The sequence below is a fragment of the Pongo abelii genome, chromosome 1 (genome assembly GCF_028885655.2).
Source record: "Pongo abelii isolate AG06213 chromosome 1, NHGRI_mPonAbe1-v2.0_pri, whole genome shotgun sequence".
Taxonomy (NCBI): Eukaryota; Metazoa; Chordata; class Mammalia; order Primates; family Hominidae; genus Pongo; species Pongo abelii.
The window spans coordinates 13,588,443-13,604,981 of NC_071985.2; the positions used below are offsets into that span (position 1 = coordinate 13,588,443).

The 16,539-nt window shown below is 39.6% G+C and overlaps 1 protein-coding gene across 1 annotated transcript in view; it reads left to right on the forward strand.

The window, feature by feature from the left end:
- The window catches only part of LYST (lysosomal trafficking regulator), a 213,573-nt gene extending 200,293 nt beyond the window's left edge, over nucleotides 1-13,280 (forward strand). Inside the window, exons 51-53 of the mRNA XM_024252983.2 lie at nucleotides 9,694-9,850; nucleotides 10,254-10,325; nucleotides 11,232-13,280. Of these exons, the coding sequence (XP_024108751.2) occupies nucleotides 9,694-9,850; nucleotides 10,254-10,325; nucleotides 11,232-11,370 (368 nt within the window). The 3' untranslated portion in view covers nucleotides 11,371-13,280. The remainder of the gene's footprint in view (nucleotides 1-9,693; nucleotides 9,851-10,253; nucleotides 10,326-11,231) is intronic.
- Nucleotides 13,281-16,539: the final 3,259 nt, after the last annotated feature.

The window sequence follows — 16,539 nt, forward strand, 5'->3', positions numbered from 1 at the left end:
TAGAGCGCAAATGCCACTCCGTTTACTTGGCAGAGTACTTAATAGTGGTCCACTACAATACTACCATACATCCACTTGGGGATGAAAAAGGGCAGACTCGCTGGTTAACTCTTGAAAAGGCTTAGATTCACTGCATCCTGTTAGGCTTCCAAGGAATGCCAAATATTCCCCCTCTCGTGAGAGACACAAGGTAAAACTGACGTTAATTGGAGGCCAAATAGCTCTCGAGGGCTGATCCACAGAGCCTTTAACTTCTGGGAGTAGTAACGAGAGATTGGCATACCTTATTGCCCCAGGCTGTGGGGTCCTGGAAGAGAGCTACTATGCAGTTCATATTCTGTTGGTCAGAGGACCATCCAAGTGGAAAGGGGACGATTTGGATTTCTGCTCTGCCTGTTGCAAAAGCGCAACAATTGCTTTTATTTAAGGTGTGAGCAGAATATTTAATCCATTTCAGCCAGGCATTTATATCTTGGTACCCAGTTTTTAAGGCTAAAGTTTGTTTTAAATCCTCGACTTTTATTATAACTACTTTGCTTTTGTCATTGGGCATGAAGTGGGAGTGGTTTGATTGGATGGGCTTGGGGAAGGGGTAACAATAGAGGATAGCAGGGAAGAAACAAAGAGCATTTCAAAGAAGCCTATAGAGTCCTTTCTAACGACATTTTCTTCTAGACCATAGAAGCGCCTAAGGTGGGGTTAGAGTTGCTAGAGGTAGGGATAGTAATAGAGATGAGTAGTGGGTTGCAGTGGTGGGTGTGACAGTTGTGGGGGGCAGTGACTCCTTTGGTGAAATGGAGGTAAGGCTTTAGGGTGGCACAATCATCTGAGGATGTCTAACCTTGATTTTTGGTTTTTGGTGGTCTAAACGACATATGCCAATTGAGAACATAAGTTGGGGAGAGAGTGCTGATCCCCCCACCACAGGTGGGATAAGGGGGCAGTAGCGGCTTCCCTGGAGGGGCAGAGGTATTTTTCTGACGCTATTTCTCTTTGGCATTGAAGTTTCCTGCAGGGTATAACAAAACAAGCATTAAAAGTAATATTTTGGGGTGAGCTTGACTTAGTTACATTAATAATAAAATGGAGGGGGTCGTTAAGGGAAAGAGAAGAGAAAAAGAGACAGACTGATTAGACTTTTCTTTTTAACATTACTTTGGTGGGAGTTGGCCCTGGGACAGTGGTCCATGGCTTTGAAGAGGGCAGTGCTTTCTTGACTCAGGTATAATGGGTCTACCCTTTTTCAGCAGTTTGGATTACTGTTTCAGTTGTTAAGAGCACCAGGTAAGTTCCTTCCCAGATGGGCTCGAGCTTTCCCTCTTTCCAACTTCTGATAAGGATGTGATCTCCAGGCTGGTGTCAGTGAACTGGGAATTTGAGGGGTGGAGTTTGTGCTAGGAGGCTTTGAGTCTTGAGGGAGTAAAGGGTGGAAGACAGACTAAATACATAGTCTGTATAAAATGCAACCTATAAAGCATCTTATAAGGGGATAAGCCAATATCTTTCTAGTGAGCAGTTCAGACTCTTAGTAGGGTAATGGGAAGACACTTAGTCCATGGTAATCGAGTTTCTAGAATTAATTTGGTTAGGTGGTTTTTTTTTTTTTAATTAAGTTTAGAAAAGTTTCTTTAGTGATAAAAATAATCAAATCCCTTTTCACAATGGAAAGTTCTACATGATCTTAAGAACTAAAATATCATGATTTGAAAAGCAATATGGAAAGTTATTTGCAGTACAAACTCTATCACATTCACTTAAAAAGCAGCCAAAGTTGCTTTTTTCTAGGTATACAGGCAACATTCCACAACATTCAGTACTACCTCCCTTTTGTGAAACACTTTCTTCCGGTGGCTTTCAGAATACTAGTCTCCTGAGTTTTCTTCTAGGTCACTGGTGGGTCTTTCTCAGTCTTTTGCTGGTTCGTCTTCTTTTTGTCTACTTCTTAATGATGGCATACCTTAGGTCTCTGTCTTTTGCTACCTTCTGTTCTCTAGCTGTACTAGGTGATCTTATCCAAAGTCATGGTTATTCCCTAATGACTCCCAAATTTATTTTTCCAGTTCCAAATTATACCCTGAAATCCAGACTTGGATATCTAATTGCCTACACAGCATTTCCAACTTAACATAGCCAAAACAAAACTTGATTCTACATTCCTCCAAACTTGTTCCTTCTCCAGTATGCCTCATCTCTGAATTTCAGAATTCACCCAGTTGACAGGTCAAAAACCTGAGTCATCCTTTACTCCTCTCCTTCTTTCTCCTTATATCCAAGCTATTAGCAGACATTATCTTCTCTACTTACAAAATAGAGTCTGAATCTAACTTCTAACCTCTCCTACCCTAACATCCATCACACTAGTCCAAAACTGTTATCTAGAACACTATAATAACCTAACTGGTCTTTGCTTTCCTCTTTAATCTTTTTCAGTCTAACTTTCACACTGTAGCTCTATTTCATAAAGGTAAATCGAATTATGTCATCCTCTTCTTAATCTAATTGCTTCCCATTTACATATCTACGCCAGGCTATAAGGACCTGGCTTTCTTCCTTATGTCACTTCTTACTATTCTTCTCTCTTAATCACTATGCTGTAACCTCACTGACCTCTTTGTTATTCCTTAAACATGCCAAGTAAGTTACATTTTAGGGCCTTTTCACTTGCTTTTACCTTTGTCCAGAATGCTTTTTCCCTAAATATTTATATGGCTCATATGCTTACCTCATTGGGGCCTCTGCATATGTTTTCTCTTCAAACAGGCTTCCCCAAGCCATCTTATCTAAAGTATTAACCCTCTCCACATTCTGTCCCAGTGGTATTCATCCTGGGATGTAAAGATGATTCAACATATACAGATCAGTAAATGTGATATATCGTGTTAACAGAATGAAGGACGAAAGCCATATGATAATCTCAAAAGATACAGAAAAAAGCATTTGACAAAATTCAATGCATTCTATCCCTATTCCCTGCCTTTTCTTTATAGCAGTTGATGTGTTATATTTGCTTATATTGTTATTGTTTGTCTTCTCCATTGGAATGTAAACTCCATAAAAACAGGTACTTTGGGCTGGGTGCAGTGGCTCACACCTGTAATCCCAATGCTTTGGGAGGCTGAGGCAGGTGGATCACTTAAGGTCAAGAGTTTGAGACCAGCTTGGCCAACATGACAAAACTTTGTCTTTACTAAAAATACAAAAATTAGCTGGGCGTGGTGGCAGGTGCCTGTAATCCTTGTGAAAATAAATAGTTTAAATACTAGCTCCATTTCTTTTCCCAAATAGAGCTCAGGTTTACTGTCTTTTCATTATGTTTCCAATATTTTAACATGAGACTTAGAGGGCTATCAGAGGGAATCATATTATCTGCTTTGCTCTTTGTAGTTTTTGTTTTACTAGGATTTTTTCCCGTCCTGGAAGTTTTAGATGTGTCCTTGAGTTTCCTGAGTGTATGGGGTTCAACCTCTCTTACTAGAGATTTCTTGCACCCTTTCCCTGGAGACTTAACCCCCCTCCCCACTGGAGGTTTCTTGCACTCCTTTACTTTACTCCACACTCGCTTTGCACTTAATTGTGCATCTCATTCACATACTTTCAACCTCCAGGATGTCCCGACCACCAAAGAAGTACTTCACTTCCCCTGTGGCTTTTCTTACCTTGGTCTGTGTACAGAATTACTTGGTCACCATGGCATCTGTAGGCCTTTTCCTTCCATGTTGCTGAGAGTCTTGGTATATTCATCACGCTAGTGGGTCTCAATCCCTCATTCTTGAGGCTGCTGCAGTGAGACACGTCTCCTCACAAGAGATGATTGGAGACCCTTCTCCAGAGGAGAATGGGATCCCAGATGAGCCCCCATTTTGTTAGAAACAAGTGCTCAGTGCCTCAAAGAAAAACCAGCACTTAGACAGAACATTTCTCAGCAAGGCACGTTTACTTCTGCAGAAGGGTGCTGCCTGCATCCGTCTGATTGCAAGAGCATACCAAACAAAGGAGAGAAGAGTTTTTATCACTAACGCAGCTCCTGTTACTGTGTCTTCTCCCCATTGGCTGGAGTTGGACTGAACAATCTAACCAAATTATTGGCTAAGACTTAAACTTTTCTAAATATGGTAAATGTGCTGTTTGCAAGAGGAGGGGAGGAAGAGACTGTTGCTAAGGTGGGAAAGGTAGTTTATAGAATAAGTCTGGGCATGTCTGGGCATATAGAGGTTTGCTAATTATAAATTAAGCAAGGGGTGGGGCCTGTGTACAGAGCAAGAAAGACCAAGGGAGCTTTGAAGAGAAACTTATTATTTCTGACATAGTTGTGTTCACCAACCCAGAAGTGCTCCTACCTTTGTCATTTAGGGACTTTATGGAGGTTTTGTTACATAGGTCAATCTCCACCCCCACTCTGCTCCCAATGTCACTGGTAGAGGGTGTTGACTGCAAGTTGTCCAGGTTCTTGGTGTTTTGAACAAAGAATTGGACAAAACGCCCAGCAAAGCAAAGAAAGAATGAAGCAACGAAAGAACAAAAGCAGGAATTTATTGAAAATGAAAGTACACTCAGCAATGTGGAAGTGGACCCAAGCAGCGGCTCAAGGGCCTGGATATAGAATCTTCTTGGGTACAAATACCCTCCAGAGGTTTCCCATTGGCCACTTTATGCTCACCTCATGTGAATGAAGTGGTATCCCACGATCAGTCTGATGGCTTGCCTAAAACCACCAATCAGAGGCTGAAATGGAGTTACAAAGGTCACAATCCTGTGGAAACATCTGATTGCTTTTTGCAACCAATCGGAGGCTAAGGTGAAGTTACAAAGTTGCAAACGAAGACTCCACCCACAATCAGTTTGATTGGTTGCAGACAGCCAATTTCCCATCTGCCAGCAGAAAACGTGGGGGTTTTGCAAAGGGAGTAGCCTCTGGTCCTTTTGTTCTTTAGGCCTGGAAAGTTAGGGTTTTCCTTTCAATTTAGTTCTAGGAAGTGTGTGTGAAACGGCCTTAGGTTCCCTGCCTCCAGACCCTATTCTCCTGCCTCACCAGGAGGTGGGCATGAGAGTTGGGGGGTATCTGGAAGTTTCAGTCCTCAATCATGTGGTTGATTTTTCTGGTGGCCAGCCTCTAGACTGAAGCTATGTAGTCCTCCCCACTGAGAGTCATCTCATTAGCATACAGAAGACAGTAAATTCCAAGGGCTTTAGGGACTCTGTCCCAGGAACCAGGGACAAAGACCAAATACTTATTTTTCATTATACCACAGATACCTGTTAGGGTTTTGTTATTGTTGTTTCTACAAAACATTCATTTATTCTTATGTTCAAAGAAGTAATATCTTCAGTCATGATTAGATTTCAGATATGAAAGAATTTTTGCTAGTCTTAGCCCCCAGTCATAAAATAATGTCATGAAAATATTTTTATTTCCTAATGATTATAACTAAGGGAAAAGATCTTAAAGAGTTGACTTTGGTAGTACAAGTTTGTGCAAATGATTGATGATTTTTTATTTCCTTGATTTGTGCATTAGCAGCTTTTAGTGTGTCATATCAAGAGGAATGCTGGGGAAATAATATAATGATTATTTATATGGAGTTCTCTACTTTCTTGTTTTGGCAGTGTTTGAAAGTTAGGACTGATCCTGAGGGAGTTGAATTTTGTAAAGTTAATTACTTTCCTGCTGCCAGTAGTGATTTATATCTGTGATATTATATCAGCTAGTCATATGGGAATGAGAAACAAAATTACTTTTTCTGCAATTACCAACTCACTAGTAGGGTATTCAGGTGTCCCTGGGTAGCATACAATATAATAGAGTAATGGGTAAAACTTTTTTCCAATTTGAACAAAAAGGCCTTGTCAACTTTTTTTAAGGTCTCTTGATACATATATAAAAGAAGTCATAAAGAGCACTTGGTATATAGAGAACATAATTTTTTTAATTACTTTTTTAAAGAGAGGTCAGATTTATCTCTAGCGACCCAGACTAGAGTTCATCCTCCTATTTTCTTGTAGGCCAAGAAGGAAAGAAAGTTATCAGATTTAACCTATCAAAAATTTTGACTATTTATTGGATACCATCCAAGTAATCTTAAAATTAAAATATATATATATGATATATGTCTATGTATTTATATACATACAGACAACCCTTTGTATCTGTGGGTTTCACATCTGTGGATTCAACCAACCTCAGATTGAAAATATCAGGGGAGGAAAATGGATGGTTGCATCTGTACTTAGTATGTACAGACTTTTTTCTTATTATTATCTAAACAATACAGTATAAGAACTATTTATATAGCATTTATATTGTATTTGGTATTATCAATAATCTAGAGGTGATTTAAAGAATACAGGAGGAGGCCGGGCACGGTGGCTATGCCTGTAATCCCTGCACTCTGGGAGGCCGAGGCGGGTAGACCACGAGATCACAAGATCAGGAGATCGAAACCATCCTGGCTAACACAGTGAAACCCCGTCTCTACTAAAAATTCAAAAATTTAGCTAGACATGGTGGCACTCGCCTGTAGTCCCAGCTACCCAGGAGGCTGAGGCAGGAGAATCGCTTGAAGGAGGCGGAGGTTGCAGTGAGCTGAGATTGTACCACTGCACTCCAGCCTGGGCAACAGAGCGAGACTCCATCTCAAAAGAAAAAAAAGAATACAGGAGGATGTGCATAGGTTATATGCAAATACTACACCATTTTATATCAAGGACTTGAGCATCCATGGATTTTGATATCCTCGGGGGTCCTGGAACCAATCCCTCTCAGATGCCTAGGGACAACTCTATTATGTGTCTGTGCTGTATGTGTAACATCTTCTCAAAAGTTACATTGTCAAGCTCATTCCTCCTGATCATAATTTCTCAGTTCTTATGATGGGATATGGTTTTTATAGTGATAAGATGTGAAAAGTATTAAACTGTGAAAATGTAATCAGTGATTTCTGGGGGGGGTGTGTGTGTGTTTACCATTCTATCACTGGATCAAAATATATGCCTTTGAACTAAGGTGAGACATCCATAGCCTGGTCCTCTGTTGCCAATGGCAAGATAGAGTTAGTAAAATATTCTAAGATTCAGAGTGGGGTGGTTCTTTAATTTATTTTGATTTTCATGACTATGTATACGAAGGATAGAGATGCTTTTCAGGAATGCCTAAGTTTCTGACTTTTAGTTGATGTGTTAAATTATACATTCGAGCAATCTGATATTGGGTAACAGTGTCAAATTTTGATACTTACAGAAGTAGGCAGATGAGTGGTTATTTGGTTTTGTGGTAGCCCAAGTTACTGAGTGAGCTGCTAGGATAATTCTTTGGCTACTAAGTTCCATGCCATACTTGAGAGTCCAGGCCCACATTTAGATTTTTTATTTTGAAGGATTAAGCCATGCGGTAGTGGTAGCTATGGGTTACAGCGAGAAACCCCTACCTCAATATCTTCTATGGCTGTTTTTCCAGTGACTTCAATGAGCCTTCTAGCCTTACTAGTACTTATCTAATTATTTTATCTTTTTAAAAAATATTTTATCCAACATTTAATTCAAAAGAAAGGTTGAAATGTAGCCTACTCATGGAAAATATTATCTATAATTCTATTTCTTTAGCATACTGAGTCTCCTGCAGCTTGATGCTATATTTAGATATATCATAATCAATGTTCTACAATGGGAAAACTTGGTAGAACATTGGGCATTTGTGTGTGTGTGTGTGTGTGTGTGTGTGTGCATATGTGTCTCAATGTATATTTAACATAAAATGTGCCATTCCAGCCATTTTTTAAGTATTCAGTTCAGTGGCATTAATTATATTAACAGTGTTGTGCAGCCATCACCACTATTTCCCCATTCCTCCTCCCTCAGCTTCCAGCCCCTGGTAACCTCTGTTTTACTTTCTATCTCTCTGAATTTGCCCATTGTAGATATTTTATGTAAGTGGAATCATACAGTACCTGTCTGTTTGTGTCTGGCTTATTTCACTTAGCATGATGTTTTCAGGGTTCATCCATGTTTTCGCATGCTTCATTCCTTTTTACGGCTAAAGAAAATTTGTATGTGTGTGTGTGTGTGTGTGTGTGTGTGTGTACATACTACATTTTGTTTATGCATTCATCTGTTGATAGACATTTAGGTTGTTTCCTCTTCTTGGCTATTGTGAATAATGCTGCAACACACTGGGCATTTTCATCTGTGGTATTTGACGGTCTTTGGCATATTTTTAAATAAAGAAGCATTGTTTATATGTTTCTTTGCTATAAAATATGAAATATTTTCATTGTCTTAATAAAAGACAGAAGCAAAGCCTCTACTTATATGTTAATGAAAAGATAAAATTAAATGTAGTGAGACTATGCCATCAGACTTTATCGTGCCTCCTAACCGTTTTATCAGTATGAGAATATTTCCCCAGAGAAGGCGGGACATATCATCATCAGCCCCCAAACCATCCTGTTTATAAAGCATGGCAGGCAATTATGCTTCCCCCAACCCCAGAAAACTAAAAGAAAAACTTTTGGTTACTCTGTAATCTTTGAAAAGAAAAAATTAGTTTAATAAGGTATTGCTTTATAAGATTTAATCTTAGATGTTCTGAAGAATACTTTTTCTTCTTTTTTCAAGAATTAAGTTTTAACTCAGGTAATTTTTACTACACCTTTTTTTTTTCCTTCAAAAGTCACGTAAGTCACTTTTTTTTTTTTTTTTTTTTTTTTTTGAGACAGAGGCTCTGCTCTGTCGCCCAGGCTGGAGTGCAGTGGCACTATCTCAGCTCACTGCAACCTCCACCTCCTGGGTTCAAGTGATTCTTCTGCCTCAGCCTCCCGAGTAGCTGGGACTACAGGCGCCCGCCACCACCCCTGGCTAATTTTTTTGTATTTTTAGTAGAGATGGGGTTTCACCATGTTGGCTAGGCTGGTCTCGAAATCCTGACTTCAGGTGATCCACCTGCCTCGGCCTCCAAAAGTGCTGGGATTACAGGCATGAGGCACCACGCCTGGCCAAGTCACTTCTTATAGATGGTTTTACAGAATATTTCCTTCACTTTTTGGAGACTGTTGTAGCTTTCCAAGTATTTTCAATCATAACTCATATTTGGTGGTTCATATGCTGAAATATTACAATTACATAAAGATTATTTTACCTTGTTACTGTACACATAGATTGCTTCTTTTTCTTTTTATTTTTTCACTGGTTATTGTCTCTTGATTAATACATCGAGATCTATGCAACTTGGCCTGGTGCAGTGGCTCCCGCCTGTAATCCCAGCACTTTGGGAGGCCGAGGTGGGCTGATCACTTGAGGTCAGGAGTTCAAGACTAGCCTAGCCAACATGGCAAAAACCCATTTCTACTAAAAATATAAAAATTAGCTGGATGTGGTGGAGTGCACCTGTTGTCCCAGCAACTTAGAAGGCTGAGGCAGAAGAATCTCTTGAACTCGGGAGGCAGTTACAGTGAGCCAAGATCACACCACTGCACTCCAGCCTGGGCAACAGAGTTAGACTTTGTCTCAAAAGAAAACGAAAAAGAAAAATCTGTGCAACTTGTGTAGTAATTTCATTTATACAGTCTTCAGTCATGGGTTGTCTACAAACTTCATCAGTAAACAAATGAGCTTGCCCTTCAGGGTTGCCCTTCTGGGGCCAAATGTGGTGGGCTCTGAAACAGCCACATTCTGGTAACCTGCAGGATGATTTGGGTGTTTTAGCTGGCGGAGGCAGTGACCTCAGACTCTGGACGGTGAATGGGGATCTCGTTGGACATGTCCACTGCAGGGAGATCATCTGTTCCGTGGCTTTCTCCAACCAGCCTGAGGGAATATCTATCAATGTAATTGCTGGGGGATTAGAAAATGGAATTGTAAGGTAAGAGGAATTTGGATTCTCTTTTTTTGATTTCATTCATAAGGACACAGGAGTTTCAGAAATTAATTTTTAATATCTAGGCATATTAATATTCAGTATTTAGAGATTTAAACTCACCTTGGGATGTAGGTTCTTTAGTTATTCCTGTTTGTAGATAATAAAGATAGCTTTAGTACAGTTTTGAAGTTTTATGTTAACTATAAAAGATTAACAGTATGGAAGTATACAAAGTTAAAAGTTCTCTTATTCCCACATCTACCCCCTGCAAACTTCCTAGAGGGAACTACTGTTAATTGTTTGTTACATTTCCTTCCAAATGATTTTTAACAAATAAACAAATATGGAGGGCTTTTTAGGGAGCGTAATTTTAGCTTGCATAATTAGATGATTTTTTCCCCTCTAGGTTATGGAGCACATGGGACTTAAAGCCTGTGAGAGAAATTACATTTCCCAAATCAAATAAGCCCATCATCAGGTAAGATCTGCTCCCCCACTTATGCTTCAGAATATAATTTGTGATTGTATTTTTCGTAGAGAGGTATTTAAGCACACAGACTTAAAGAAATGTGCAATTGAAGTCATCATGAAAAGCCAACCACTTAACACACGGTGGGTTGTCCGTGACCCAGCAGCAAGAGAGACCATACTCCTTGTCTTCATGGAGCTTAAAATCGGAGTCAGTAACTGAGAGTCTAATGGAAAGACTTGCTTGTAGTGTGTCTCTGGAATCATAGAGACTGTATTTTTTCCTTTCATATTTGACAAGACCATAATGGTGATTGATAGCTGCAGGAGTGCTTGACAAAAATAGATAAATAATCAGTTATTCTTTGCTTAGTTAACAAATTTGACTTTAAATAATTAGAAATAAAGTGATTCAAATTTTACTTTATTAAATTAAATGTATTTTCAGTGTACTAAATTAAAAGTTTAAGGAACATAAATTAATTACTAATGTTACATTTTTTTCCTTTTCTCTTTCAGGGAAATAATATATAGCCATAAAATACTTATTTATCTTTATAAGGAGAAAATATAGTACTGTTATATTTTTTAAAGTTTTGTACACCCAAATATTTGCTGTTTATGTAATAAAGCATAAACAAGGAGGCAAAAGAAGATATGCAAAGAAGAATAGAATGTACTGAGCTTTCTGATCCTGATTTTATTCTATATCACCTCATTTATGAGCATATCAAACTTGTCAGCAGAGTGACTATGTTAGAATTACAGACAAAACAATGAGTTGCAGGCAGTCATTTAGTTTGTCTCTCTGCGCCACTGAAGATAACTTCTTTACACTAACCTCAGTATGATGACCAATATGCTAATACAATTTTAAGAAATATAATGTACAAATGGAATTTTTTTTTTTTTACAGCCTTACATTTTCTTGTGATGGCCACCATTTGTACACAGCAAACAGTGATGGGACCGTGATCGCCTGGTGTCGGAAGGACCAGCAGCGCTTGAAACAGCCAATGTTCTATTCCTTCCTTAGCAGCTATGCAGCCGGGTGAATGCGAATGAACTTCACGTTCTCCAAAGCACTTTAACTCCAAACTAGATTTGTTGACTTCACCAGTTTTAGGAGGTTGAACCTAAAGAAATGGATGACTGGACAAACCATCCAAATAATGATAAAGTCTATTCATCTGCACAAAATTCTGAAGAGTCACATGATCCTAAGAGGAAAGTTCTGTTCTATTTTAGTGATAATCTAGAAGGTTGTGTCAATATGCACTAGCCAACAAGTTTTAAGCCTTGCATGGTACATTAAAATGACATTCTTAAAATGTTTTCCCACCAAGGTATTCCAAAGAAAATATTAAGGTCTCCCCTTTTTCTATGATTCCAAAAGGACCAGTAGAATTTAAATTGGTTGGCTAATTGTTTATATAAAACACACTAAAATTATATTTTAAAAGTTTTCTGCCATGAAATACTCCTCCCACCACACACACATGCTCCAAAAGAGGAAAGAAAAAAAGATAATTTTTAGGACTTGATAATTGCTTTATTTGAGAAGCAAATTATTCAGTAGGTGCCTCTGTACCAAATATTTTATGGAATATCTGAATACTAAAAATAAACTACGAATGAATCTCAAAATTAGGAAGTTTTTGCCAGTTGCCTTCTTAGCTCAAAGGAGAACCAGAATTTTTTTGACAGCCACAAACAAGAATACAGGTATCTTGGATTTCAGACACATTCTGTTTCTTCATAAACATTTTACTTAAAATCTATAACGCTAGATATTGACTATCCTTAGTTGAGTCACTGAGGTTTAAACACAATGGTAAGTCTTAAAGTCTGCTATTTACAGAGCACTGAATCTGTACCAATTTGCAATAGAAAGCCTCCAGGATGCAAGAAGTTTGCATGGGTATTAAGAATACAGCCTAAATAAGGCATTTAATCTAATCTGCAGGAAGAATTTTCTTCCCCAAAACAGAATTATAAAAGCTTACTTTATTTTAAATAGGAGGCAGAAGAATTATTTTAGGAAACCATTTCATTCTGTTTCTACTAACCTATACCATCTGAGAATTGTAGGAAGAATAATAAAAGCTCATGTATTCCACAGCAAACTTACATACCATAAAGACAGGATTCCTAAACATCTTGGAGCCGTCTGTCTCTCCCATATGATGGCTGTCTGTATATTTTTACTTGGGGTGCTGCTTTATTGGCTTTGAAAACACTGTCAGATAAGCTCAGTAATATGTTACCATGGGATAAAAATACGTATCCCTGCCTAAGAATAACTTGTGCATTTGTTATGGAAATTTAATTCATATGGTGTTTACAGTACTACTTTTGTAACTTCCAGACTTTCTAAAACATTCTGCTTAAAAACCGTATAAAATATAATTCCAAAGTCTCTGCTGTCAAGATAGATTCAAGACAAAGCAAGTGGCCACGTATGCTTTAACCTTAAACTGCATACACATGTAGTGATACCTAGGCTGCATCTAGATCACCGTGTGCTCAGGCCAGGTGTTAATCCTGAGGTCCATGGAGGTGCAGAGATGAGATTACTCCTATTCACGTTGAAGTGATTTGCTTTGTTAACAAAAAATTGCAGCTATTGTCTAGCTTTCATTTTTTTACTGAGAACTTTAAATTAGTCCCCTATTAGAATAGGGTTGCTACTCAGTCTTTTTTTAAAAACCGAATTTCATCATTTATCTAAAGAGAAAATATGCAAAATAACTGGTCTTGTTAAGAGTGCAATATTATATTTTTATGTAAAAATAAAAATTTGGGGGGATTATTTATTCAGCATGAAACCTAATGTGTATATGTTTGAAATACTTCATAATGTGCATGTTGTAGCAAACATTTCTGTAAATTATCACAAGCTCTGTTACCTTTATATACACTGCCACTTCAATTTGGAAATAAATTTCATAAAAGTAGATTTAAACACCTCTTCTTTAAGCTATTTAAATATTATGAGCAGATCTCAAATCGATGGCTTTTTTTGTAACCCACATAGGTTCTGTCTTTAGCTCCGCTATGCATTTATATCACTAGAAAAAGATAACTTTCATTTCTTTTTTTTTTTTTTTTGAGATGGAGTTTAGCTCTGTCGCCCAGGCTGGAGTGTAGTGGCGCGATCTCAGCTCACTGCAACCTCCGCCTCCCAGGTTCAAGTGATTCTCCTGCCTCAGCCTTCCAAGTAGCTGGGACTACAGGAGTGTGCCACGACGCCCGGCTAATTTTTTTTTGTATTTTTAGTAGAGACGGGGCTTCACCGTGTTAGCCAGGATGGTCTCAATCTCCTGACCTTGTGATCCATCTGCCTTGGCCTCCCAAAGTGCTGGGATTACAGGCGTGAGCCACCGCACCCAGCCTTTCATTTCCTATTGTGGTTTTTGTACTAAAATTTTATGTTTCAACCTTTACTACCCTTAAATGGTGTGGACACTAGTCCCAAGATCAAACTGCTCATTTTAAAGAAAAAACCATCTGCCCACCCCCGACTCCACAGCAGATATATGTTGAGCCCTTGCCAGGTGCCAGGCACTGTACCAAGTGCTGAGGATATTGTGCTGCACAAAGCACAGTGGTCGCCTGCACTCCTGGAGGTTACAGGCTGGTGGAGAAACCACCATAAATAACACACAGTGTGCACAGTTACAAACCATGGTAAGTGTTAGGTAAAATATAGGGTACTCTGAAAGAATGTAAGAGGAAGGACTTTATTTAGATTGAGGTGATCTAGAAAGCCTCTTGAAAAACTGAAATTTTTAGCCAGGCGCGGTGGCTCATGCCTGTAATCCCAGCACTTTGGGAGTGCGAGATAGGCGGATCACTTGAGGTCAGGAGTTGGAGACCAGCCTGGCCAACATGATGAAACCCTGTCTCTACTAAAAATACAAAAATTAGCAAGGCATGGTGGTGGGCACCTGTAGTCCCAGCTACTTGGGAGGCTGAGGCAGGAGAATTGCTTGAACCTGGGAGGCAGAGGTTGCAGTGACTGAGATTTTGACACTGCACTCCAGCCTGGGCAACAGAGCAAGACTCCGTCTCAAAAAAGAAAAATTGAAATTTTTGTTGAAACCTAATGAATGATCAGAAATCTGGTGAAGATGGGGGCAGATGTGTTCCAGATAATACATGACATGTTCAATAACAGGCAGGAACATCAGCAAAGGCCCAGGGAAGGAAAGAACATCCTGTCCCTGTCTCAGCTTCTTGGTGGGTGGGGGTGGGAGCGAAAATGGTTGGTGACGTCAACAACAGCAGTCCAAGGGCCGGAGGGCTGCCCTTCTTTCTGCTTTGCATCTGTGGTATTTTAAGATTCCCAAGACTACAGCATTCCTGTTCCTAGGTGTCTGTCCCAAAGAGAACTGAGCAGTAGCATTTTGTCGGTGTAAGCCTGCCAACCCAGATGTCCCCTCTTTACCCGCAAGTCTCAGTTGGACTCACCCTTTCCACAATGCTCACTGAACGCCAGCTCAAAAGAGCTCATGCAGGCGGGCACGATGTTTTACACCTGTAATCCCAGCACTTTGGGAGGCTGAGATGGGCGGATCATGAGCTCAGGGGCTCCAGACTAGCCTGGCCAACATTGTGAAACCCCATCTCTACTAAAAAATACAAAAATTAGGCGGGCGTGGTGGCACAGGCCTGTAATCCCAGCTACTGGGGAGGCTGAGGCATGAGAATCACTTGAACCCAGGAGGCGGAGGTTGCAGTGAGCACTGCACTCCAGCCTGGGCGACAGAGCAAGACTCAGTCTCAAAAAAAAAAAAAAAAAAAAAATTTAAAAAAAAAAGAGCTCATGCCTGGTGACCTGCTTCTCACTATTTTGGATGAGTTGTTTATGTTCTGAGGGGAAAAGCAAAAAAAAAAGAAGCTACAAGGCCAATTTTTTTTTTTGAGATGGAGTTTTACTTTTGTTTTCCAGGCTGGAGTGCAAGGGCGCAATCTCGGCTCGCTGCAACCTCCGCCCCCCGGGTTCAAGTGAGTCTCCTGCCTCAGCCTCCCCAGTAGCTGGGAATACGGGCGCCTGCCGCCACACCCAGCTGATTTTGTATTTTTAGTAGAGACGAGGTTTCACCATGCGGGCCAGGCTGGTCTCAAACTCCTGACCTCAGGTGATCCACCTGCCTCGGCCTCCCAAAGTGCTGGGATTACAGGCGTGAGCCACTGCACCTGGCAAGGCCAACATTTATAAAAATGAGTAGAGAGGAAACAAACTCAACGAGTGAACATTTTTTATCAGTAATTGCAGAACAATGGGAGTTCTTGGATTATCCATGTTGCAGGCCCTCTCTTCTCTTTGCTGATTACCCTTCAGGTGTCCCCAGTTTGTCCCAAACTGTCTCACATCTTGGACAGCTATATTATTTTTTCATTGTACTCCTTCTCAGGATAACACCCCATGTACTATGAAGCCGAAGCACTTTAAAACCTAATGAGCTTAAAACCTTGAATCAGAAAGACCAACTGAAAAGCATTAGCAGTTGGAGGGTAGATGGGAAGGGAACAAAACAACTGCCACTGGAGAGAACAATTCACAACTGAGGTCAAAGGTAGCAAAAGAGCTTTTAAGTTGAGCACAAACTGGTATTGTGGAGTATTGCAAAAGCTTCATGTTGCATGCAGGATTTCCCCCAGTCGTTTTCAACTGCACAATTAAGGCAGCTACATTTGCTGATACCAAACATATACACGTATATGTACATTGAGTTGAGCAAGAGGTGCCACCTATATCATGTGTCATGTGACAACAGAAAACTATATCTTGCCACTTTGGGGACACTGGGTTGCAACTCAGCTGTTTGAGAGAAATTAAATAATACAGTGTGTCCTTTGAGGCCAAAATGACTAGAAGATCATTTGAGACTAGGCTACAATATTCCTGCTCAAGAGCTGAGCTCGTTTCTTCCTTCATGAACGAAGTTAATGAGAGATGAGTTTGAAAAAGATTGTCTCGTGGCAAAGTTTGGCTCATTGCCAAAGTAAATTAAACTGGTCTTACCAAAACTTCTGAAGACTGATGATAATGAACTGGTGTTTCATTGTCAGATTTTAATTTTGTTAAAATAGCTGTAAAAGTCCTTGGAATCCAGTTCCAAGAGTAAATAAAAAAGACTGTCTTTTCTGAGACTTTTAGTAAAAATTAAGCTATAATTTTCATAGTGGTTGATATAATCTAAATACAAATGAGTAAT